General features: G+C 45.2%; 1 protein-coding gene across 1 annotated transcript in view; it reads left to right on the forward strand.

Annotated features, from left to right (window-relative positions):
- Positions 1 to 6,115: 6,115 nt before the first annotated feature.
- The window catches only part of LOC135510727 (ankyrin-2-like), a 125,156-nt gene continuing 105,251 nt past the window's right edge, over positions 6,116 to 26,020 (forward strand). The window contains exon 1 of the mRNA XM_064931880.1: positions 6,116 to 6,292. Within this exon, the coding sequence (XP_064787952.1) occupies positions 6,158 to 6,292 (135 nt within the window). The 5' untranslated portion in view covers positions 6,116 to 6,157. The remainder of the gene's footprint in view (positions 6,293 to 26,020) is intronic.

Here is a 26,020-nt window from a genome sequence, read left to right on the forward strand (position 1 = left end):
CCGTGATAGCAGCCTCCCGAGAAATCAAAATATAGATAGAAGCCTTCTGCAAATTCTTATCTAATTAATCATGTGTAGATTATACCAAGTTTTCCATGTGGCTTTTTGTATAATGTGCGTTTAAACAGCACATTTCAACGTGTATCGCGTTGGCAACACTGTCTTCTACAAGTTGTCCTCTACCAGTGATTATACGAATTACTCCCCGATTCCCGTGTGATTTGTGAGCTGTCCTAGTTTTAACAGGACCTGCAGCCCGATTTAACCCCTCTCGCTCAATTGATTTCAACGTGTTATCGATATGAGTGATTGACAGGACGGTGTTGCGTTTCCCTTTCCGTTTGGCGACCCCCGTATCAAAATACAACACTCTGAAATGTAGCTGACGGTCTTCTGCCGGTTGTCATCGAACCAGTGAGGTTACAAAATATATACCTCCCATTTCCGCGTGGCTTTTTATTTGTGTTAGATTCAACAGGGCGTGCAACCAGATTTCCTCGCTAATCAATATGAGTGATTTATTGCCACTGCTTGAACAGTTTATAAAGAACTTGTTCAAAAAATACAAGTAATATGATTACTATTGTTGCACATTTATGTGTAGATAGTACATGTTATGTTGAGGTTTTTAATATGTCACAAACTGTTTCTGCATATTGGTTATTGACGATATACCAGAAATCACCAAATCGGGTCTGCCCTGCCGATGCATAGCAACACAGAGAGAGAGAGGGTTAGGGTGTGGCTCCGGCTATGGTGCCTCTTTGTCTGTACAGTGCACTCCTCTACAATGACAGGGATGCTCTGAGGAACACCACCTGTGTGCCTGTCTGTTATCTCTGTTTTTCTGACCGTATCTCTTTATCAATTACTTTGCATCTCTTCGTTTTTTTGTTGTTGTATCTCTTTGTTTTTCTGTCTGTCTGCTCGTATCTTCAGTCTATCTCCCTTTCTGTCTTTTAGTGTGCTACTGTTGCGGCCTTGTATGTTGTGCAGTGGCAATGAATTGTCACAATACCACTCCCCTCCCCTATTGAAGAATATAGACTAGGTCTTGAAGGAGCAGCGGTAGTCTATAGGCTAGGGAGTGTAGGTAAGGTAAAGGGCTGGACCACTCTGTGTGTTTGTCAGGGCAGACAGATGGTGCACAGGCCTAATCCATTCACGGACACTTCCCTCCTCTCTCCTTTACATTAGTTTGACCAACTCACCAAGTAAATCCACTTTTCCTCTGACACACCAATAAACCATCTAGCTAATCAAAAAGTAATATTGTGACATTGAAAGAGAATGTAAACTAACGGGTACTTTTTTTTCAAATGTTATTCTCACAAAAACGGATACCAAGAGTCCGAAGTGAGTTGTGTTATTAAAAACCGTGGAACGATGAAGAGATTTTGCTGATAGACTGGCCCTGGTCTGGGAGGCTTGTGGACAGAAGGAGGGATGGAGGGAGGGGAGGGGAGGGGAGGGGAGGGGAGGGGAGGGATGGAGGGAGGAGGGAGAGGAGGGGGAGGATGTGGGCTAAAAGCTCATCTGGTGTCTTTCCTTGAAGGAGTGTGTGTGTGTCTCACTGTGTTCTGGTGCAGATGACAAAGAGATCAAATCCCTTTGTGCTGATCAGTGAGACAGGGATCAGGCTGATTTCAACAAAATTAGGACTTAATGAAATACTTCATTAAATATTTAGGATGAAGAAAATGGGAAGGGGATTGGGGGGGGGGTAGAGGTTTAGGCTAATATACTGTATTTACTAATATCATTCTGTTGTGTTCATTTGGTTCTGTCTTAGAAGTCAAAGTATCATGTATTCATTTTGAAGAGCTTTAAATAGACCACCCTGCCCATACATATTACAGGTCATAGAGATCCTATTCAATTACAGTAAGTACTACTACAAAAGTATTCTAATTCCTAATTATATTGCACAGGCATTCTGGTTCTTAGAGCTGTTTTTCCTTAAATTAGCCCTAATCTTCCTCTCTGGACTACCCCACCTAGTTCATGGGGTCATAGTTCAGATCACAGTCAGGGTCACCACCAAGCTGCCGATCAATGCTACCAGTCAATCAATGTCTATATGGAGAGTTTGTGTGTGTGTTTTCATGTGGTTTCCGTGCCAGTAAAGAATATAGCCGTAACCTAGAGGCAGATGCTGGGTCTTTCTAATTACTGTAAGGCTAGACGACTAGATTACTGATATGTAAATAGTGGATACTCTCTCTGCTAGACAGGATTTGGGGATTACAACCCGAGGCGAGATTTAAACGCAGAATCCTTCTTACTGCTGCTAGGTAAAGGCAGAAGCCTAGAACTGACGTATCAAACACACACCAGTCTTGTGTGGCCATCCTTCTAAATCTAATTTAGTTTCCGAGGCTAAATACACACACAGCGCATAATACATGACATTTTATGAGACACTCTTGTCCAGAGCAACTTACAGTAAGTGCATACATCTACAGTACTGGTCTCCCGTGGGAATCGAAAACCCACAACCCTGCAAGCGTTGGACTCATAACCGGAAGGTTGCAAGTTCAAACCCCCGAGCTGACAAGGTACAAATCTGTCGTTCTGCCCCTGAACAGGCAGTTAACCCGCTGTTCCCAGGCCGTCATTTAAAATAAGAATTTGTTCTTAACTGACTTGCCTGGTTAAATAAAGGTAAAAAAATAAAAAAAATAAAAAGTGCCATGCTCAACCCACTGAGCCACCCGGGACTACACATTACTTTCAAGTTGAAGTGTGTGCGCTAGCGATTGATTTAGTGTTCATGTATTTGAGTATGTATACTTCAACATATGGAATGTCCTGTCAGCCCCCAGGAAATGGCCTTTTCATGGCCTGTGTGCACCCAAGCCCAGTCTTCAAAATGGACCATGAGACATTGTCCTTCACACATCACACGGTGCTACTCTGAGAGGGTCATTTCCTGTTTCCTCATATCAAACACACAGATGCACCCCCCCACATCTTTACTCCCATCCATCCTTCTTCCTGCATAATCACTAAGCAACCAGGTTACGTGCAACATCACATCTGTGAAATATATGATTACATGACCATTACTGAGGGCCAGGTTACTCTCTTTAACATGGTAATAACATGGTAATCCTAGACTCTGCTCTCAGATGCCCTCTGCGGCAGGAGCTCCTCGTCAGCACAAGGGCCTGGGCAGCAAATCCCTAGAAATCAATATTTAAATGCAGTCCTGTCGAATGAACCAGTTTGTACTCTATACGTACATCGTAAGGGTTCTATATACATATCCGGAGGACATGCGATGAGATGAGAGTGGTGCTTCGCCAGTCCCCATGCAATTACCCAGGAACAGCTGACTACGTACATCTATTTTTGGATGAACTCAATGTAATTATATAATGGCCACCAGGGGGCACCATGGTATAGTAGCAGTAACTGTAAGAGGCCACTGCATGGAAGAAGCTGTGGAGTAAAAAAACAACTCAAAGTGCTACTGCTGGAAACGGTGAAAAGTGTCGTGTTGTGTGGGTTGTAAAGGCAATGCACAGCAGGTGACGTCAATGAGTACGTGATCCCTTGTTTCAAGTAATGGGATTCCAAACAGCAAGGGACGGGTGAGAGTGGTACTTCCAAATGTGCCGTCTGTGTATGTTTCAAGAGGGTCAAATGTGGGTGTACTCCATTCTATTGTACAACATTGTGAAGTTGCGAGTGAACTTTCCCCCATTGTTCTCTTTGCCAACATTGCGTTCAGCACCATGGACAAGGCTTAACATTAAAATGCACACGCGATTTGACATTTAAGTCTTACACAAGTCATGTATAAGTCAGTAGGGATACAATGCATACAGTGCTCTCTGTGGTGCTGAAATGAAGCCGGGAACATTCACTGTCAGAAAGGTGTGTTTAAACCGTCATACTACTTAATAAAACACTAGATGAATGATAGTTTATGTACCTTATGTACAATTTAGTAATGTTTTGATTCATGTTATGCTGCAGTAGATAGCTACATGCCACGATCGCTACACAGGATGAGCTAGTTGGAATGCAGTGTTACCCAGAAGGATTCTCTCTGTGAGAAAGAATATGGTGCTCACTGTTCTGTTCCTAAGAGAGGAGAGGAGGCTGATTTATCACATGGACTGAATACAATGACACTGCATAGGGATGAGGAGGAGGGTGGGTCCATTCCTCTCTCTTTCTCTCTGCCTTTCTCTTCCTTATCAATCTCTTTTCCCACCCTGTCTTTCTTCTGTTCCTTTATCTTCATCTCCATCCCTCCATCCTTCCCTCTCATTTGATGTCCTCTCTGGTTTCACCCTCAACGTCTATATTTCACTATCACTATTTCTCTTTCTCTCTCTCCCCCTCTCTCTCTCCCCTCTCTCTCTCTCCCCTCTCTCTCTCTCTCGCTCATTCCCTCTCTCTCGCTCATTCCAGTCTCTCTCTTTCCTCGCTCTCTCCCTTCTCTTTCCCCTCTCTCTCTCGCTCATTCTCTCTCTATTTCTCCCCACCCTCTCTCTATCGCTCATTGTCTCTCTCCCCCCTCTCTCCCCTCTGTCTCTCGCTCATTCTCTCTCTCTCGCTCATTCCAGTCTCTCTCTTTCCTCGCTCTCTCCCCTCTCTCTCCCCTCTCTCTCTCGCTCATTCTCTCTCTCTCTCTATTTCTCCCCACCCTCTCTCTATCGCTCATTGTCTCTCTCCCCCCTCTCTCCCCTCTCTCTCTCGCTCATTCTCTCTCTCTGTCCTGGTGCAACACTAGGTCGACTGACCATTTGCCAGCACCGTGGGTAACCTGAACCAACCGTGATCTCTCTCTCTCTCTCAGTAAGCTGTGTTGGGTGTGAGAGTGATGTAGGAGTAGATTCCAGTGTAGTAGCACTAGACACTAGGTCCAGCTGGGGCTGCCTGGCTGGTACAGACACAATATGGCCACTGCTGCTGCTTCTTTACAACCAACACACACTTTACTCCAGGCTTGTAGAGATCATCCAAACATATTGAAGCCTACATATGTGGGGAAACGACATGTAAATGCACTCATATATGTGCATATTAAATGATCTACAATTGAGATAACGTCACATTCAGTTATTAAACCCACACATGCCATTGGTATTTTCATGTTTGGCTGGGGATTGTTATTTTATTGTGTTTGCTATATACTATTTCTTACTTTTTAACTCTGCATTGTTGGGAAAAGGCTTGTAAGTAAAACATTTCACGGTAAAGTTTATACCCGTTGTATTCAGCGCATGTGACAAATAAAATTGGATTTGATTCATGGCTCTGGGCAAAGAAATGTGTGTGTGTGACAGTAAGGGAGAAATCTGACGTGTGTGTGTGTGTGTGAGTGTGTGTGTGAGTGTGTGTGTGAGTGTGTGAGCTCGAGCTGTGAAATCTGCAGCAGCAGCTCACAGGCATCAAGGCGGACTTTACCATTTCCCACTAATGTAGGGGGAAGTAAGGGATTGGATGGATATCTCTGTGTCCCCCTCTTGATTCGGCTCACATGGTTCCTTCCACCTTTCCACCCAAAGAACAGCGAGTTATGCTCTAAACCACCGTAGCCCCCTTCCCCAACCCTTTCCCTCCATCCCCTTCCTCTCTTCCTCTCTCTCCCGTGTGAGTGAAGTCTTGTTGTTGGGATGACTGACTGACAGATTCCAAACCTGAAGCTTCCCACAGCAGTTGACAGCTCCGCAATTACAGTGGGAGGGGAGGATCTCAGGCTCTCTCTCTCTCTCTGTCTCTCTGTCTCTGTCTCTCTCTCTCTCTCTCTCTCTCTCTCTCTCTCTCTCTCTCTCTACCCACACATCCCCTCCAAACGTCAGATGAGGTGTTCCAGGGAGTGGGGCGCATATGAAACCAGTTCATATGTGGTGGTGACGACTGGAGGCATAGAGGACTAGCAGCTACACCTCTCGCTCTCTGCTTCTCTCTTATTTCCGTCCTCCTCCTCGGCTTTCCTGCAGAGTCGTGGTGGCGGACGACTCAGTGTGAGCGTCTGCTTGCCCTTTGGTGGAAAGTCGCCCACTGGGAATCTACTGAATCAAATTATTTTCATTCCTTCGCTGGCGTTCATATCTTTGGGAATCTGGGGGGGGGGGAGGAATTTTTAAAAGGTGATTTGGTGTCGGGTTTTTCTGGAAGTAGGAGGTAGCGGGCTGACATGGCACACGCTGCAGCCCACATTAAGAAGGCCAGGGTGGAGCTGGTGGAGCAGCAGGGTCCTGACCTGAAGGCTCTGGAGAAAGCCCGCCAGAGGAGGATTCGCTCCCGCGAACGGGCAGAGCGCAAACGCAAGGTACGAGGGATAGACAGTACGATACCCATCATGCTTCCCCTTCATCTGGCCATCCTCATATCAACACCCCCTGATCATTACCTGTCGCGTATTCGCGTACCTGCTCATCCTGCCATCATCATCAACATCATCCAGGTATGAGGACGAATACCTATCTTCCACCATTCCCACCCAACTTCCATATCCGAAACCAAGCTACGACCAAGTCCACCCGGGTGTGAGGAGCCATCCTTCCGTTGACATCTCTCTACTATGTTTCCTCTTAGATCCACTATGTCTCCTCTCACCTCCACTGCTTACCTGGTCTTCTCACCCACCGTGACCACAATCAAGGAATGAGGAATAACCTTTCTTCGGCTGCCATCTCTCTCTCTCTCTCTCGTTCTCTCTCTGCCACAACCCTTGCTTACTAGCCTGGTCTCGTTTCCAACCAATAGCACCACGGACCATCAACATTTGCCACTTGAATCAACCCTAACCATCACTTCCTTGCAATCCCCACTCCAGTAACACATTTGAGTCTTCTGACGTCACCAGTTCCTGTCACCATTCATCATCCTCTGTCATTGTCATGTCACCTTCTCATCATTCATCAACCACTCCCCTGTCACAATGTCCCCCATGCTCCAACCAGAATCCAGGGGTGTCACCCTCCCCACACCCGTGCACGGAAAGGTGTCCATCTCTGCCTATGGACAGAAATCCTCCCTGGGCATCCTCCTTTGACACCAGTCCCTATCTCCGTGTGCCTGTGCTGCAGTCTCCCGGTGCGGTGTCAGTGAGTGCGCAGTACCTTTCGACCCCGTTCCCCAAGCTGATTTGAAGTATAAATGCGGTGTCTCATTCTATTGTATTTCATATACTTCCCCTGATAGTAGTTGCACAGTTTGTGTACTATATTGCACTGGTTCTGTATGTTGAGGTGATCCATGATCAATCCTGCCTGGGTGCCAGTCTGTTTCTCCGCTCTTCCGAATTCCTTATGGAACGGTCACGTTGGGCTCGACCATGGCGTCGGAGGAGGCAAAAGCACAAACAGATCCGGGACAAGGCTGTGTTCAATGTGTGTTGACCAATCAAAGTGAGGTGCGTTCATGACCGCCACTCTACATCTCTGTTCTCTTAAGGGAGAGGCAGACGTGCAGGTGTGTGGGGGGGGAGGAGGATAGGGCGGGGTGGGGACTAATGTGTGCCAGTACATGGTGTGCTTACCATATTGACTGGGACGTGCCGCATGTAGAGTGACACCAACCGGGTCAGGGTATAGACCCAGTGTGTGTGTGTGTGTGTGTTTTCTTCCCAAGCACACAGTGTCCATAGACAGATGAATGTCTTGGCTGTTTCTTAGGAGATTGATGCAGCAGAATCGGAAAATATCACTTTCTCACGTTGCAATTTGTGACTTATTTTGAGCCTGTACTACCTTGGCCACTGCCACGGTGTGACGTTTGTGTGTTCATTGAAGCGTCACTCTGTCCATATTTTGTGCCTTGTGTATTTTTTTCGGAGTGTGTGTGTGGTTGTTTATCCATCTGTCCAATTGATAATGCCAACAGAATAGAAGAAGCAGCAACATTCATTGACAGACTACCCAGAATAGACTAGTCGGATTCAGATAACACACCTTACATGGCAAAACTAACCCCGAGGCTACTGTGTTCTAAATACTAAAAACACGATTTTATCTGTGTTGTTTTTGTGTATTTGCCTGTCTCCCCTCTGTTGGCTACTGTTGTTATTGGCTGCAGTCAGAGGAGATTATGAGTGGGATTATTGGTCTGCTCTCTCGTAGAGGAGGACTCTAGCTCTAATGGCCGATGTGGTGAACACTAGGGTCCTAAACACGTATCATAAATTCAATTTGGGGGTTGGGTAATGATCGGCAAGTGTTTGAAGCAAGCGTCCACCCACTTGCCCAGATTCAAGTCTTTTATCTCTAGCAAGCAATGCAATCAAAGCCATTTGCCTCGTTTCAGTTTCGGACCAGTTAGAAACGAAATCCACACTACTTTACCACTTAATATGAAAGCAATGCATTGTGGGCCTTCATTCCAAGTCGTGCGCTCGTATGGACATTGGAGCGTGTCTGTATTTGGAGAGGTTCAAATGGCCTGCTGGGGGAGACATGGCATTCCTCCTCATCTGTAATCTCCACCGTAATGTCCCTCTGTGGCAGGGTTATGTAACGTAAAACGCCGGGAGACACGCTCACACCGCTGTCACGGTGTAGTACCAGCGACATGAAATGCCTTCGAAAAGTATTCACGACCCCTTTTAGTTACGTTGCAGCCAAATACAACATGTTCCCTCTGCCATCTACACACAACACCCCATAATGACCAAGCAAAAACAGGTTTTTAGACATTTTTGCAAATGTATAAAAAAAAATGTAAACCAGAAATACCTTATTTACTTAAGTGTTCAGATCCTTTCCCCTTTGAGACTATACGTTGAGCTCAGATGCATGCTGTTTCCATTGATCATCCTTGAGATGTTTCTACAACTTGATTGGAGTCCACCTGTGGTAAATTCAGTTGATTGGTCATGATTTGGAAAGCCACACACCTGTCTATACAAGGTCACCAAGACTCTTCTTAGAGCTGGCCGCCCGGCCAAACTGAGCAATCTGGGGAGAAGGGACTTTGGTCAACCAGAGACATTCAATCGGGTTCAAGTCCGAGCTCTGGCTGGGATGTGACGCTTGGCATTAAGGCTAAGTGCTCCATTTTGGTTTCATCAGACCAGAGAATACCGTTTCTCAGGGTCTGAGAATATTTCGGTGCCTTTTGGTAAACCCCAAGCTATAGCCAGGCAGAGGCTCTTCATGCGCCCAGTCATTCGCCCATACGACCCCATCCAGACCCAGATTGCTCCACAGTTGCCCCGGTGCCTTTTGGTAAACCCCAAGCGAGCTGTAGCCAGGCAGAGGCTCTTAATGCGCCCAGTCATTCGCCCATACGACCCCATCCAGACCCAGATTGCTCCACAGTTGCCCCGGTGCCTTTGATCGTTTGCAGATGAACTGCCGCTGTTGTTGTTGCATTTGTGTTCAGTGGCAGGACGGCAAAGAAACGAGATGCAGTATAATTCTCCTTCTTGGATGGAGATATGATCACTGGCAGATCAGTTATCCCCTTCTCTCCTCCTCCCCCACCTTTGGTGGAACATCCCATTCACTAGTGGTCCTATGTGTCTCAGTCGATAGAGAATGCCGCTTAGAGGTGAAGAGGTGAATGTGAGGTAAAATGTCACTATTAAATCAAATCTACTACTTTGAGTAGTCTACCATTATGAGTTCATTGTTGACCAGGCTCTGTACTGTAGTAACCAGGATTTTTTTTACTGACTACAGTAGAGGCATTAAGTCCGACAGTGGCCTACCACATTATGCAGTACAGTATGAAGAAGAGACACAAGTGTAAATACCGATCGATGGTCCTGTGGCTGTGTCGTGTCAGAGTGGCGATGGAGAGGAGGAGCAGAGGAGAGGAGCAACAGGAGAGCAGTAGGCAGCAGGTGTCTCCCTGCACTGCGGACACCGGTCAACTCTCTCTCCCTATATCCCCTCTCTCTTTCTCGCTCTCTCTCTCTCGTTCTCATTCTCTCTCTCTCTCCCTATATCCCCTCTCCTCTCTCTCTCTCTCTCTCTCTCTCTCTCTCTCTCTCTCTCTCTCTCTCTCTCACTTTCTCTCTCTCGCTCTCTCTCTTTCTCTTTCTCTCTCTCGCTCTTTTTCTCGTTCTCTCTCTCTCTTCTTCTCTCCCTCCTTCTATCCCTCTCCCTACATACACTGGTGTCCGTCAGGGAAATGACTGACTTCGTGCATCACTAGCCTTTAAGCAGATGTTTTCCTCTCAGTATAATATCCTAATAGAGCTTCTTGTCGTCCTCGTCTGTGTTACCAAATAGCACAAAGAACAGATGTTGTCATTGTGAGAGCCATGGCTATCATTTCATTAATTCAACTTTGTGTCCAGACTCAACTACTGGTTTGGAGATCAGAGTCTGTGCGTGTGCGTGTGTGTGTGTGTGTGTGTGCGCGCTTGTACGTGCGCGTGTTTGCGTATGCAAACGTATGCCCGTAACACTCCTCCATCTCCTCAATGGCCAGTCCTATCTCTCTCTCTCTCTCTCTCTTTCTCTCTCACTCTCTCTCTCTCTCTCTCCTCTCTCCTCTCTTCTCTCTTCTCTCTTCTCTCTCTCTCTCTCTCTCTCTCTCTCTCTCTCTCTCTCTCTCTCTCTCTCTCTCTCTCTCTCCTATCTCCTCTCTCCTCTCTTCTCTCTTCTCTCTTCTCTCTTCTCTCTTCTCTCTCTCTCTCTCTCGATTCACCAGCGTAAACACTAGCCAGTAAACACTACCCTGTCCAACAGAGGGAAGGAAAAGATCGATTCAGTGGGAAAACGTCCCGTGTCTCCCACCAGGAGGCCCGGTCCTCGCCCACCATGCCAGTGTAGCTCTGTAGCGTCCTCTATGTGTTGCTGATGTATTACCACTGTCCTGTGGCAAAGGAAAATGATAGGACGCTCTGGTTCTACCTGCAACTACGAAGGGTTCTTCAAAAGGGTTCTCCTATTGGGACAGCCAAAGAACCCTTTTAGGTTCTGGATTGCACCTTGTGAAAGCTGTGCTGATGAATATTTGCTCCCACATACAGTCGATACAGTAACGCACACGTACCAACTTAGTACACACACACATAGAGACACACACACACACACACACACACACACACACACACACACACACACACACACACACACACACATAGACACACATCCGTGCGCATGCATACTGGGGCATGCCGATTGGCACACACACTGGAACATACACACACACACATAGAGACACACACACACACACACACACCGTCTATCCATATTACCTGCAGTATATTACTTAATAATCATGATATTGGCACAGGTTACAGAGTGCCTCAGTCCGTTCTCACCAGCCTTGAGAAGATGCGGGCTCCCTGCACTGCAGAGTATTACTTTGTGGAATCCAAAAACGCTGCTCATATTGTCAGTGTCAGACAATCGATCTCTGTGTTCTGAATAGCTTGTTCCTCAGACAGACATTACCTTGACACCTCTTCTCTAAAGATGTTCTCATGCTACCCGAATCACACGTTGTCTTCTTATGCTTTGTTCCCCGTCCTGGTAAACATAACCAAGCCGACTTATGGAGCTGTTTAGGAGTTGTGAAGTGAAATGGATAGATTGATGGTTGCATCAACTGTCCCCACATAAAGTATTGTAGTACGGTTTCATCTAAAGTAGTCAGAAGTGTGCGTGCGCATATGTGTGTGTCTCCTAAGGATAGACATGTAGTGTAACTTGTGTAATCTGCCCCTCAGTTCAATACTAATCTCTCCGCTTTGTCTGTTCGATGGTCTTTTGTGTCCGTTATATTCTGCATAGTGCTTCTCAGAGCTGATCTCTGTACGGCAATGTGCTGGAGTGACGGAGGTACACAGATCTGGAGTTCTACCGTCAATTCCAGTACATGTATGTTGCTGTGCATTATTACATACAGGAATGTGCTTCGTAGCACACCCACGTACAGAAGTGTAGGTTATTGCTGAAGGAAGAGGTGTGATATGTAGGCTTGTCCAAGACTATGGCTCGACAGGGGTTGCCATTTTTTTTGGGGGGGGGGGCAGAGCTGCGAGAGCGAGAGAATATATCATATAATTCAGAGGGTGGTATTTGAGCTGGATACCAGGCAGGTGTTGACCTGCCTGCATGTGGGTGTGTGTGAGTCACAGGAGAGGTACACCTGTTGTCTACCACAGTACATAATCCTGCTCCAGTATTCCTCCTGTCTCTATTTGCTGGTGGTCATGATGGTGTTAGTACTGACCTATAGTTTCTGTGAAGAGTGCTGACCTATAGTTTCGTCTCTCCCGAGCCCGTACGGGAGTTGTAGCGATGAGACAAGATAGTAACTACTAACAATTGGATACCACGAAATTGGGGGTAAAAAAAAATGTAAAAAAAATAAAATTGTCTGGATGTATTTTGTGTGGTGGACCATTCTTGGTACTGTAAACCCGGGAAGCTGTTGACTGTGAAACACCCAGCAGCGTTGCAGTTCTTGACCCAAACCGGTGCGCTTGTTCAAAGGTACCTAAATCTTTTGTCTTGCCCATTCACCCTCTGAATGGCACACACACACACAATCCATGTCTCAATTGTCTCAAGGCTTAAAAATCCTCCTCTAAACTTGTCCCCTCCACTTCATCTACACTGATTGAAGTGGATTTTTAACAAGTGACATCAATAAGGGATTATAGCTTTCACCTGTATTCACCTGGTCAGCCTGTGTCATGTTTTGTACACTCTGTGTATTTACAAGCCTGTAGAACACGCTAGTAATCATCAAGATACTTCAAGTTGGTCTGCATTGCGTCAATAACATCTTATCTTCATACCTAACAATGGGAAACAGCTGTGAGTGGAATAACAAGCTCTGAACACGGTGTCATTGTAAACTGCTAACTTTATTTGTGCATGCTCGGGTAGACTCTCCCAAGGAGTCGCCCTTATAAAATACCCACATACACAAAAACGCTTGCATATACATGCACATACTCTTACACATGAAATAACCCCCCCCCCCCCCACACACACACACACAAAAACCCCTAACCGCAACTTTAATTTCCGATTGGTTCAGAGATGCACCAACATGCACATGTTGCATTTGCATTACAATCTTTATTTGGCACAGAGTATCCTATCCATTTGATCCGCTTCTCTACAGCGAGACTCCTTTCTGAAACAATTTAGGGCGAATTGTTTATGCCGAATGATCTAGACCACACTCTCTCTCTCTCTCTACTCTCTCCCTCTCACCATCCTGTCCTCTCCTCCCTCCTCCATTTCAGCTCCTGTAGATTAGTACGTGTGGATCTACCGTGGGTAGTACAAAGTGTCCCGGCCTGCATTGCAAGTGTTGTACAGCATTGCTTGCTATAAGTAGGCTTAACATCTGCTATCTGTCTGAACTAGTGGACTGTGTTGTTACATTTGTTTTGAACTTGTTTGACAGCCTAAATAAAATGATGTGTGTGTATTTGGTGATCACTGTGCATTGTCAAATTGTACGAAAAACAAATGATACAAATCTAGAATGTATGCCCCGTCTGGAGGCCGTAGTAATCTGACGTTTCCTTGTTCACAGTCAGTTGTCTGTCTAGATGGGGTATTATCGCTGAGGAGACTAGTTTATGGCTGTACTGTATCCCCTGTTTGGCACTAAACTGGGATTGGAGAAATCCAGGATTACAGTCTAATCTCATTGCCATGCTACTATGTAAAACGGTAGCTCAGGGCCAGTCAAATAACCATGGTAACCCAAAGGGAATCACGTCGGGATGTCACAGACGAAGATGAACGAAAGATGAACGTATTGCCTTTTTGATAATCATGATCTGAATCCGAACTTGAGTCTTCTACAGAGTGGACATGAATTCATTTGAAATGACAACAATGCAACACTCGCCACCATTTTGGCACGCCTCGTTACATTCTAGCTCATTTAGTTGAGTGTAAGGATCTTCCGAAGGAGCTTAACTCCCAAATATTCCTCCAGTACAGCCTCCCCATTTAGTGTCAGCTCCAACTAAACCACCATTACAAATCCCTTTGCCAGATGTGAGTCTTGGGCAAATTGGTTCATCTCATTCCATTGGTCACATGAGCTACATACAGTACCAAATGCGGCTCCTCTGGATGTTAGAAGGGCATAACTTAAAAGTGTGTCAGTACTTTGGGATTCCCAATTCGCCAGGGAAGTCCTTCCCTGTTTCTGTGCCAAGCAGTCTGCTTTCCATCAGCATTGTGGAGAGAAAGAGAGCCTATCAATAATTAAATGTAGGGAGGGATGATGAGAGAGCCTAGAGAGAAATGTGAAGGGGTTGTTAATTGGAATTTTACAGTCAGGGTCCAAACTGTAGCTTTCGAGCCACAGGTAGAGTGAGCTAGCTCTGAAATGCGAGATATTGGCGCTTGCTGCTTCTCCCAACCAGCAGAATATCAATGTGTTCATATGAGTCATCGGTTTATCTTTGTCTATTTAGAATCACTGAATATTTATGTTTCTACAAGCGTTCATCCATACCATCCATCTGTGCAAGAACATCGGTACTTACAACAAAGTCTCCACTTGGTCCCCCTGACGGTTTGTGAAGATGTACAGTAGGTTACTGTAATGTGGGCGTCCGGACAGTTATTTCCAGCTCGGTTCAGCATCTCAACACACCCTGTATTCTGTTCTAGTGCCTCTCCAGTTTCCAGTGTGATGGGTTGGTAAAGTGTTGTGATAAACTGTATGCCCGAGATATCAGTTGAGATTAGAGTCTCGCCAATTAAAGTCACCAATTGCTTTAGTGTCTGTTTAATCATTCCCTTGCTGGTCCCAGTCCAGGTCCTAGGGCTGTTTTTGGGACAAACACCGGGTCCCTGTCAATACTATTGGTCCACTCACCAGGGATATCATCACACGGTTGGACAGCACACTGTGTTTAGCTTCAGAGACCTTGGGTCGGAAAGGAAGGATAGCTCTTGTGGGGGGATTCGGGAAGTGAGGTGTGTTCAGGTGAAGGAGATGCAGACTTCATGGCTGACGGTTGATTCAGGGTTCGTGGCTTTTGGGACCATGAGAAAAGTAAGTGATTCTTCCTCCGTGTTTAAGTCCTATTCCTCATTGACGATTTTATGATGAGTGATTGGGCCTCACATTTTTTTTTGTCTGGAAAATCCTTCAAGTTTTGTTTGGACTGAATTGGGTATTTAAGGCGTTGGGTTCAGCACATTTAATGCATATCAGGGTTAGCCTGAATCAGTTTCCTTTGCCCATCTCCCTGGCTCCTGGTTGACCCTGGCTGTACAAACTTCGCTGCCCCAGTTTATTTCTGGAAGAATTATTCACAGTTGGAGCAGCTGAAGGACAACCTCACAGAGAGCCTGTGGCCTTTCAAACTCTCTCAGTCTGTCTCCTCTCTCTCCCTTCTATCTTTTTATTTTTGGGGGTGGATGTAGTACTGCTGGATTCTGCATTTTACATGAGAGGTTCCAGGAGTACTGTGGTGAATGTGATACAGAGAGATGAACAGAGAGATAGAGGGGGAGGAACACTTGAATTATGCCAGTTTCTGAAATCTCTCTGAGGTATCCCATCTTCACAAATGTAGCTTTCTGCCTCATCGCTGTGTTAGTCATATCCTGGTGTTACTTTTGTCTGTCCTCTGAGAGTTAAAACCGTTCCTCCAGTTCTTTCTCTCTTTGTACCAGGGTTTGAAACCGGTTCAGCAAACAGAACCGCAAAAACAGGAAAATAACGACATTTTTCGAGGAACAGAATCAGAAACGGGAACAAAAGTGATCTTTACTGTTCCGGAACAGAACCGTTATTTTAAAAGCACGGGAACCGGTTAATAACATTATTTTACGTTCGGGGCATTTTCTTTTCTTCACAAAAAAGTGCAAAAAGGCACCTATGCCAAAGCCCTCACTCTGTCATTCAGAAACATATTCATGTGTCTACTTGCCAGCTGAAAATCTCTTCCTGTGTGTGCGTGTGTAGGCAACGTACCCCTCCAGCTCAGAATCTTAGACTTCTGTACCCTACTGACGTTACAAGTGTGATTCCGAAATTAGGGAAGGATTTTTAATTCGAGAAGAACGGATTCACTTTTTCAGTGCTAGTTATGGATAATATAGTTATCACGTTTCACATTGGATTTATTAACTACAAAAATGTAAGTGTTCTTCATTCTGGTGCTGCTCTGCACACACAAGCATGTTTGCTAGCTAGCTTACACAGCTCTGGTCTAACTCTCTGAAGTTCAAAGACATTCAAAGTTCCGCCATAGAAGCCACTCCTCCATATGTATAATTCTGTGGGTGTAATTCAGGAAATTCATGTCATAACAAGATGCCCAAGCCTTCTCCTCTACCCTCATGCGCTCTCTCACCACCCACAAAAAGTCACGTCTTGTGCCCTAAACATGGTTGTCCGTCGCACATGTAAACAACTATAGCCTAGGCAGCCGATAACGTCGTTGCCTAGGCTAAAAGAACTATAGCTTGCCTGCTCCATCCGCACTGATTGTAGAAGTAATTTAATGTTGAGATAATCTTTATTTGACCTTTATTTAACTAGGCAAGTCAGTTAAGAGCAAATTCTTATTTTCAATGACAGCCTAGGAACAGTGGGTTAACTGCCTTGTTCAGGGGCAGAACGACAGATTTTGTACCTTGGGGATTCAATCTTGCAACCATTTGGTTACTAGTCCAACGCTCTAACGACTAGGCTACGCTGCCGCCACATTCTGAAATCTGTTTGAGGTTTGAAAAGGAACAGAAAGGAACGATATAAACCTGTACTTTTTTGTGGCTTCAAACCAGTTCAGAACTTTATTTTGCTGGTCGGAACAGTGGAACGGAACAACAACAAAAAATGATGGCTCTGTTCAGAACGAAACAATTGGAAAATCATTTTGTTTTGTAATGTCAAAGTCTTTTGAACCGATACGAGGGAACTGTGACAAAAAAAAGGGCGAATGGCTCATCTGGTTGCGGCTCTGTCGCCATAATCCATAGAGATGAAAGGGAATGCATACATTAGATAGGCTTGTTAGAGATCGTCTTGTGTGATGTAGACAGACTGGCTATTGACATTAGCATCGGCCAGCCATATTGGCTACTACTCTTCTCTGGCCCAATTCTCTCTCTTTCTTGTATATTTTGTGTTTTGGCAGTCAACTGATGGTGAAGCTATGGTCAAAGCCAGATGAGTGACCGTAGATGAACGTCTGGGCTGGGCAAGTTTGGTGTAGCCAGGCTGTCGCACAGTGGGGGTTTGGATAGTTGAAAGGGTTCTCGGTGAAGGGGGATGGGTTGGTTGAGCCGCTGAACCAAATCGACCCTAAATCCCCAACATCTGGCCCAGCCTCTGGCCATTCAGAATGGCTGGGATCTGGCCACCATGGTTACGGCAGTACAATACGTTAAACTCTATACTGTATGGCACTGTGCACTTCAACAGACTAGATCACTCCAGGCAACACTGTAGGTCTGTTGTCAATCTTTGTGTCAGAAACACATAACATGTCATTTGAGCATTTCCAATAGAAATGGCACCTATCAAAGATGCAGTGTATCTATGGTTTTATGGTTTTAGAGGAAAAATGTCCTCGCATCAACTGAGCAACAAGAACGCCTGTGTTTCCATGGCAACATGGACCACCGACTTCTGTTATTCATTTGATTTTCATAGTCTTTTGCAATTACATTACCCTATAAAGTAGGGAAGCCTGATTTGGATTTTTGATCCCAGGGCAGGGAAGTGAATGTGTACAGTACCAGACAAAAGTTTGGACACCCCTACTCATTCAAGGGGTTTTCTTTATTTTTACTATTTTCTCCATTGTATAATAATAGTGAAGACATCAAAACTATGAAATAACACATATGGAATCATGTAGTAACCAAAAAAGTTTAAATCAAATCAAAATAAATGTTATATTTGAGATTCTTTAAAGTATCCACTCTTTGCCTTGATGACAGCTTTGCACACTCTTGGCATTCTCTCAACCAGCTTCATGAGATAGTCATCTGGAATGCATGTCAATTAACATGTGTGCCTTGTTAAAAGTTCATTTGTGGAATTTCTTTCTTTAATGAGTTTGAGCCAATCAGTTGTGTTGTGCCAAAGTAGGGCTGGTATACAGAAGATAGTTAGGGGCGGTAGGGGCAGTAGGTATCCTAGTGGTTAGAGTGTTGGTCTAGTAACCAGAAGGTTGCAAGATAGAATCCCCAAGCTGACAAGGTAGAGGTAAAGGTAAAAATCTGTCGTTCTGCCCCCTGAACAAAGCAGTTCACCCACTGTTCCTAAGCCGTAAGAATTTGTTCTTAACTGATTTGCCTAGTAAAATAAATAGCCCTATTTGGTAAAATACCAAGTCCGTATTATGGCAAGAACAGCTCAAATAAGCAAAGCGAAATGACAGTCCATTATTAATTTAATACATGTAGGTCAGTCAATCAGGAAAATGTTATGAAAGTTCCTTCAAATGCAGTTGCAAAAACCATCATTATGATGAAACTGGCTCTCATGAGGACCGCAACAGGAAAGGAAGACCGTTACAGGAAAGGAAAACCCAGAGTTACCTCTGCTGCAGAGGATAAGTTCATTAGAGTTACCAGCCTCAGAAATTGCAGCCCAAATAAATGCTTCACAGAGTTCAAGTAACAAACACATCTCAACGTCAACTGTTCGGAGAAGACTGTGTGAATCAGGCCTTCATGGTCGAATTGCTGCAAAGAACCCACTACTAAAGGACAACAATAAGAAGCAGAGACTTGCTGGGGCCAAGAAACACGAGCAATGGACATCCGTCCGGTGGAAATCTGTCCATTGGTCTGATGAGTCCAAATTTGAGATTTTTGGTTCCAACTGCCGTGTCTTTGTGAGATACAGAGTATGCAAACGGATGATCTGCGCATGTGTAGTTTCCACCAAGCATGGAGGAGGAGGGGTGATGGTGTGGGGGTGCTTTACTGGTGACATTATCTGTGATTTATTGAGAATTCAAGGTACACTTAACCAGCATGGCTACCACAGCATTCTGGAGTGATACACCTTCGCATCTGGTTTGCGCTTAGTGGGACTATCATTTGTTTTTCAACAGGACAATGACCCAATACACCTCCAGGCTGTGTAAGGGCTATTTGACCAAGAAAGAAAGTGATGGTGTGCTTCATCAGATGACCTGGCCTCCAAAATCACCCGACCTCAACTCAATTGAGATGGTTTGGGATGAGTTGGACTGCAGAGTGAAGGAAAAGCAACCAACAAGTTCTCAGCATATATGGGAACTCCAAGCATTCCAGGTGAAGCTGGTTGAGAGAATGCCAATAATGTGCAAAGCTTTCATCGAGGTATAGGGTGGCTACTTTGAATAATCTAAAATATATTTTGATTTAACACTTGCTTGGTTACATGATTCCATATGTGTTATTTCATAGTTTTGAGGTCTTCACTAATATTCTACAATGTAGAAAATAGTAAAATAAAGAAAACCCTTGAATGAGTAGGTGTCCAAACTTTTGACTGGTGCTGTATGTCAAGTGTGTCTAAGTGGTACTTACTAATACACAGCCATGTGGAAACATACCACATACAACATGTTGAATACCGTATTACATCAGTGTCCTCCACAGGGCATCAGAGTGCACTACTCCACACTGTGCAGCATCTCCCGTTTGACAAGCAGTTTGGCATGTGAATGAGAATCCTAATTGCGTTCATATTGCCCATCCCCTTCTATCTAAACTGGAAGAGGCCCTTTTTCCCGAGCTAGCCCACCCCGACCACACCCAACCATCTGCTAATGCGACTCTAATTGGGTGATGAGATTTTTGGTCAGAGTGCAACCCCTAGCCCAGAGCCCTATTTTTAACAAGTTTTCTCTTCCTCTCTGTTGGTCAAATCAAATCAAATGTTATTTGTCATATGCTTACCTACAAGCCATTAACCAACAATGCAGTTTTAAGATAAATACCCCTCCCAAATAAATAAAAGTAACAAATAATTTAAGAGCAGCAGTAAAATAACAATAGCGAGGCTATATACAGGGGGTAACGGTACAGAGTCAGTGTGCGGGGGCACCGGTTAGTGGAGGTAATTGAGTAATATGTATATGTAGGTACAGTTATTAAAGTGACTATGCATAGATAATAACAGAGAGTAGCAGCATTATACAAGGGGGAGGGGTAATGCAAATAGTCTGGGTAGCCATTTGATTAGATGTTCAAGAGTCTTATGGCTTGGGGGTAGAAGCTATTTAGAAGCCTCTTGGACCTAGACTTGGGTCTCCGGTACCGCTTTCTGTGCGGTAGCATGGAGAACAGTCTATAACTAGGGTGGCAGATGTCTTTGACAATTTTTAAGGCCTTCCTCTGTCACCACCTGGTATAGAGGTCCTGGGTGGCAGGAAGCTTAGCCCCAGTGATGTACTGGGCCGTACGCACTGCCCTCTGTAGTGACTTGCGGTCGGAGGCCGAGCAGTTGCCATACCAGGTAGTGATGCAACCCGTCAGGATGCTCTCGATGGTGCAGCTGTAGAACCTTTTGAGGATCTGAGGACCCATGCCAAATATTTTCAGTCTCCTGAGGGGGAATAGGTTTTGTCTTGCCCTCTTCACGACTGTCTTCTTGTGCTTGGACCATGATAGTTTGCTGGTGATGTGGACACCAAGGAACTTGAAGCTCTCAACCTGCTCCACTAAAGCCCCGTCGATGAGAATGGGGACGTGCTTAGTCCTCCTTTTCCTGTAGTCCACAATCATCTCCTTTGTTTTGATCACGTTGAGGGAGAGGTTTTTGTCCTGGCACCACACGGCCAGCTCTCTGACCTCCTCCCTATAGGCTGTCTCGTCGTTGTCGGTGGTCAGGCCTACCACTATTGTGTCATCGGCAAACTTAATGATGGTGTTGGAGTCGTGCCTGGCCGTGCAGTCATGAGTGAACAGGGAGTACAGGAGGAGACTGAGCACGTACCCCTGAGGGGCTCCAGTGTTGAGGATCAGCATGGCGGATGTGTTGTTACCTACCCTTACCACCTGGGAGCCACCCGTCTGGAAGTCCAGGATCCAGTTGCAGAGGGAGGAGTTTAGTCCCAGGGTCCTTAATTAGTGATGAGCTTTAAGGGCACTATACTGTTGAACACTGAGCTGTTGTCAATGAATAGCATTCTCACATAGGTGTTCCTTTTGTCAAGGTGGGAAAGGGCAGTGTGGAGTGCAATAGAGATTGCATCATCTGTGGATCTGTTGGGGCGGTATGCAAATTGTAGTGTGTCTAGGTTTTTTTGGGATAATGGTGTTAATGTGAGCCATGACCAGCCTTTCAAAGCAATTCATGGCTACAGACGTGAGTGCTACGGTCGGTAGTAATTTAGGAAGGTTACCTTAGTGTTCTTGGGCACATGGACTATGGTGGTTTGCTTGAAACATGTTGGTATTACAGATTCAGACAGGGAGAGGTTGAAAATGTCAGTAAAGACACTTGCCAGTTGGTCAGCGCATGCTCGGAGTCCACGTCCTGGTAAGCCCGCCGGCCTTGTGAATGTTGACCTGTTTAAAGGTCTTACTCACATTGGCTGTGGAGAGCATGATCACACAGCTGATGCTCTCATGCATGATTCAGTGTTACTTGTTACTTATTAAGTGTCAGCCATCGTTGCCATTAATGCTCGTTAGAGCTAGTTTGACCACCAGAGGGCATTTTTGAGAAGCATTTTACTTTTTTAACATTGGCTGTACTAGAAAATATCAAACCTTTTTTGTAAGGACAGGGTATACGGGATTGGTTTTAAGAAATGTAGCTTAATTTGATTAATATTATGATGTTTCTATTCCAAGAAAAACAAAACCCTCAGGGTTTCCGTTAGGAAACCACGGCATTGTACAACATGTACAACAGTACTAAACAGTACTAAAAGCAAAATAATCCTAACCTTTCAACACCCTAATTGTAGTCTAACCAATAACCAAACAAATATTCAGTGAAAATAAAACTTTATTTATCAAGGCCAGTCGAGACAAATAAAGTTTGGTTTGATTTGACCACAGATTTAAGCTGGTTGTTGTCTGCACTGCCCACAGGATTACATATTCATCTCAGCTGTAATACTGAGGGAAATTGAAACAAAATATCCTTTAGATGGAGGCACCAGTGTTGGAATTGGATGTGTTTGGAATTAGGGGTTGGGAGGGGGGGGTTGATATTGAGTAGTGGGAGGGGTTAAACATGGTAGGAAGTGATTGGGTTAGTGGGGGAGTGGGGGAAGGGCTTGTTTAGTTGCTATTGCTTGTGATGCATGTGCTTAGTGGCGGGGTCTGGATCTCTGATACACCATATGAACATTGCTTCCCATTGGGCAAACTAAGAGAATGTGTTTATTGGCAGATAATACAGGCATGCAAGCATTAAAAACACAATGGAAGGAGACATGAGTAAATTACATGGAGGATAAGGTTAATAGGGCTAATTCATTGTTATTCAATTTTTTAATGGAAGGTCTCGTGTCCACATTATTTGTGTCTGGTCTATAGTGATGGGTCTAACCTATAGTCAAGTGTGTGTGATGGGGTTGTGTGTGTGTGTGTAAGGGGGTGTGAGAAGGCTTAGAGAGGGATATTAATGGTCCGATCATGTAAATGTTTTATAGACGATGGGGGTGACTCTGCAGAAATAGACTTTGAAGAAGCTCTGAAGGAGTCTGTACTTCTGGTTTGAGTAACTCATTTGTATGGCTCATTTAGCGCTCTCTGCAGTTGGATGCTTCTCCTCAGTTAGTTGGAAGTGGTTGAAACAATTTAATTGCCCTTTCTTCACACATTTACACAATAAGCCTCCAGACTTTTGAGTCTGATAATTGCCCTGCAGTAAAAGGTCTGAAATTGCCCCATTTTATTTGTTAATTTATTCCTAGAGAATAGTTTACCATGGTTGTGTGGTTCTTTACAATGAAGTGTGTTTACTCCCTGCATGGGCTAACATATTCCAGTGAATGAGAAATATTTGGCCGACATTTTGAAACAGGGTGGGCATTGTTAGTACCGTCACAATGCCAAGTCACATATTCAGACCAGAGAGAACGGGCACATTTACCTCACATTTACAGAACACACACACACACACACACACACACACACACACACACACACACACACACACACACACACACACACACACACACACACACACACACACACACACACACACACACACACACACACACACACACACACAGTCTTGAAATGCAGCCGAGTAGCATCTCAAATGAGACAAGCTCACAAAAGATCTGACAAACACCTAGTTAGGCCTCTCTCAGCTGAGATCAATCACTATGGTGGATCTGGGGGTAAATGAATTACAAATCCTGAACCCTGAGAGCGAGATCAATTCAATAAAAAGATCTGGCTCTGCCTTTAATTTGCCGCCCAGCTTCATCCAATCAATAATCAGTGCTGTAGGCATCACTGTGACACACAGAGGACAAGATTCACACAACACAATACATTTAAATAGCTATTGTGTGACTGCTGAAGTTCATACTAGATCTCCGAGAGTTATAACCCTTCCCCACTCCCCTTCATGACATCAGGTTAAGTCAGCACCACACACTAAGTCATGGTCACCCTCAGCGTGATAACAGCCCTCATCGCCAGGGGTAACCCTGCCTCTGACCTCCATGAGAGGGCATTCCAGAGCAACCAGGGGGCTACTGTACCTCCCCCACCCCCTCATCTGTTTTGGCACGCCACCCTCCCGCCAGTCGGTCGGACCACCCTCGTTCCCATGCATATCTAGGCTGGTGGGTGTAAATATAGCTGGAATTAGCAATGGGCCAGTGTTAGCGCTTAGCGGCAGTAGTAGATTGTGCTCCTAGAGGGGGACAAGGAAAGCTGGCGAGGCTGACAGGCAGAGTGGGTTTGCTGGGCAAAAGGTAGCATCTTAGCCCACCTGTGGATGTAGCATCTTGCCGTTAGCGCTCTAGGGGTGGATGGGGAAAAAAAGATACAGGACTGGATTTTCTTTTGTGGATTTACTAGAGCAACTTTACCTGCTTTTGTTGGTTTGTTTACATTTGATGACGCCTGGCTTCGCAGACACTGGGATTGTGACTAGCGGTTGCCATGGGCAACGCAGCAATGTGTAAGGTGTGTGAGGCTGAAAAGGGTTTGAAAGCCAATGGGATTCAACCCAAGATGGACCACATTCTACCAGAGTCAGACTACTACTGCTTTGAACAACATCCTGAGCCTGAACCAGAACCCCAAATACTGGTAAGACTTGGCGCAATTCCATGCCACTCCTGCCTTGGGTCTCCAGTCTTGCTTATTTTCTTTGTACTGTAGCTCTTTAAAAATAGCTCCTGTATCTTTTTCCCACCTCGTGTAAACCCATTGACTAACCTTGTTGTGTTTTTTATAGTAATATTCTCCCCTCCATTACACTGATGTGGGGAATAGTGTGATGTACAGGGTTTACAGGGTTTACAGCATTTTGAAAGTACTCACCAAAGAAGAAACAGTTATTTCAACTCACCTTCCCCCAGGGGGGGAAAAAATCTGCCCAATCCTGCTATGCTCAAAGGCTTTGCCACATCAAAGAGGTGTGGACAGAGTTACCGACAGCGAAGCAAACCAAGCGATGGGATACAAAAATAAAGCCAGTCGAGTACCAAGGCCAGATACGTCTAGGCAGCTGTGTCATACAGAGTGGTGTGAGAGAGCGGTACCACAGCGATCTGTAATTGGACAGAGCTGCCTGTGAGGACGTTGTGACTCAGATGACCTAGCGACCCATAGTGACTCTTCTACCAGCAGAGAATCATTGCCTGGAAAGAGAAAAGGGAGAGAGATAGAGAATCGAGAGAGCCCTGAACATATATACCTGGGTAAGAGAGGATGAAGCTGTGAGAGAGAAAAAACATAATTCTGAAAGGGGGATATCGACCACCCCCCCCCCGCCGCCATGTTTCCTGACTATTCTCTTCAAAACAATTATAGTGTGTGAAAGGTGCGTGAAAGCAGGCTAAATAAATTGCTTTGGAGAATGTGAGAATTCATTGTGTCCAGTATGTAATTAAGGATAAATAGGAGGATTGTTGGTGAGAGGGAGGGAGGGAGGGAGAGAGAGAGAGCGCTATTTGTGCTAAAGGAAGGCGAAACTGCGAAAGGCAGTTCTTAATGTACAATTTATTTGTTTGTGAGCCTTGCATTTTATTGTGAGACTTAGTATTTCCATAATTGATATTGATTTCCATCCCTCCCTACAGTACAGTATAATGCACTGCTCTGTGCTAGCTGCAGTTGTGTTGTGTTCAATGTCCCACTCATTTCCAGAGCAATGACCAGTACATTCCAATTCCCCTGGAGTGTCTCCTCCTATCACCTCACATCACACTCCACACTCATACCATGCCTGCTGAGATCAAGGACATGATGTGACTTAGAGGAGTACTGTAAGAGTCAGGGGTGTGCCGACATGGCCATACTCGTATTTTGTCATCGTAGCCGTAAGTTGACAGTTGATAGTCGGATCGGAGGATACTCGTAATTGGAATAGACAGAAGTGTTGCCTCAATAGATGTTGGCAAAATAAACTATATACACAAAAGTATGTGGACACCCCTTCAAATTAGTGGATTCATCTATTTCAGCCACACCCATTGCTGAATGGTGTATACAATCGAGCACACAGCCATGCGATCTCCATAGACAAACATTGGCAGTAAAATGGCCTATATGAAGAGCTCAGTGATTTTCAACGTGGCACCATCATAGGATGCCACCTTTCCAACATTTCAATTTGTCAAATTTATGACCTGCTGGAGCTGCTCTGGGTCAGCTGTAAGTGCTGGTATTGTGAAGTGGAAACGTCTAGGAGCAACAACGGTTCAGCAGTGACGTGGTAGGCCACACAAGCTCACAGACGGGACCGCTTGGTGCTGAAGCACGTAGCGCGTAACAATCGTCTGTCCTCAGTTGCAACACTCACTCCCGAGTTCCAAACTGCCTCTGGTATTAACGTCAGCACAAGAACTGTTTGTCGGGAGCTTCATAAAATGGGTTCCCATGGCCGAGCAGCCGCACACAAGATCACCATGTGCAGTGCCAAGCGTCAGCTGGAGTGGTGTAAAGCTTGCCGC

This window comes from Oncorhynchus masou, chromosome 23 (assembly GCF_036934945.1).
Source record: "Oncorhynchus masou masou isolate Uvic2021 chromosome 23, UVic_Omas_1.1, whole genome shotgun sequence".
Lineage (NCBI taxonomy): Eukaryota > Metazoa > Chordata > Actinopteri > Salmoniformes > Salmonidae > Oncorhynchus > Oncorhynchus masou.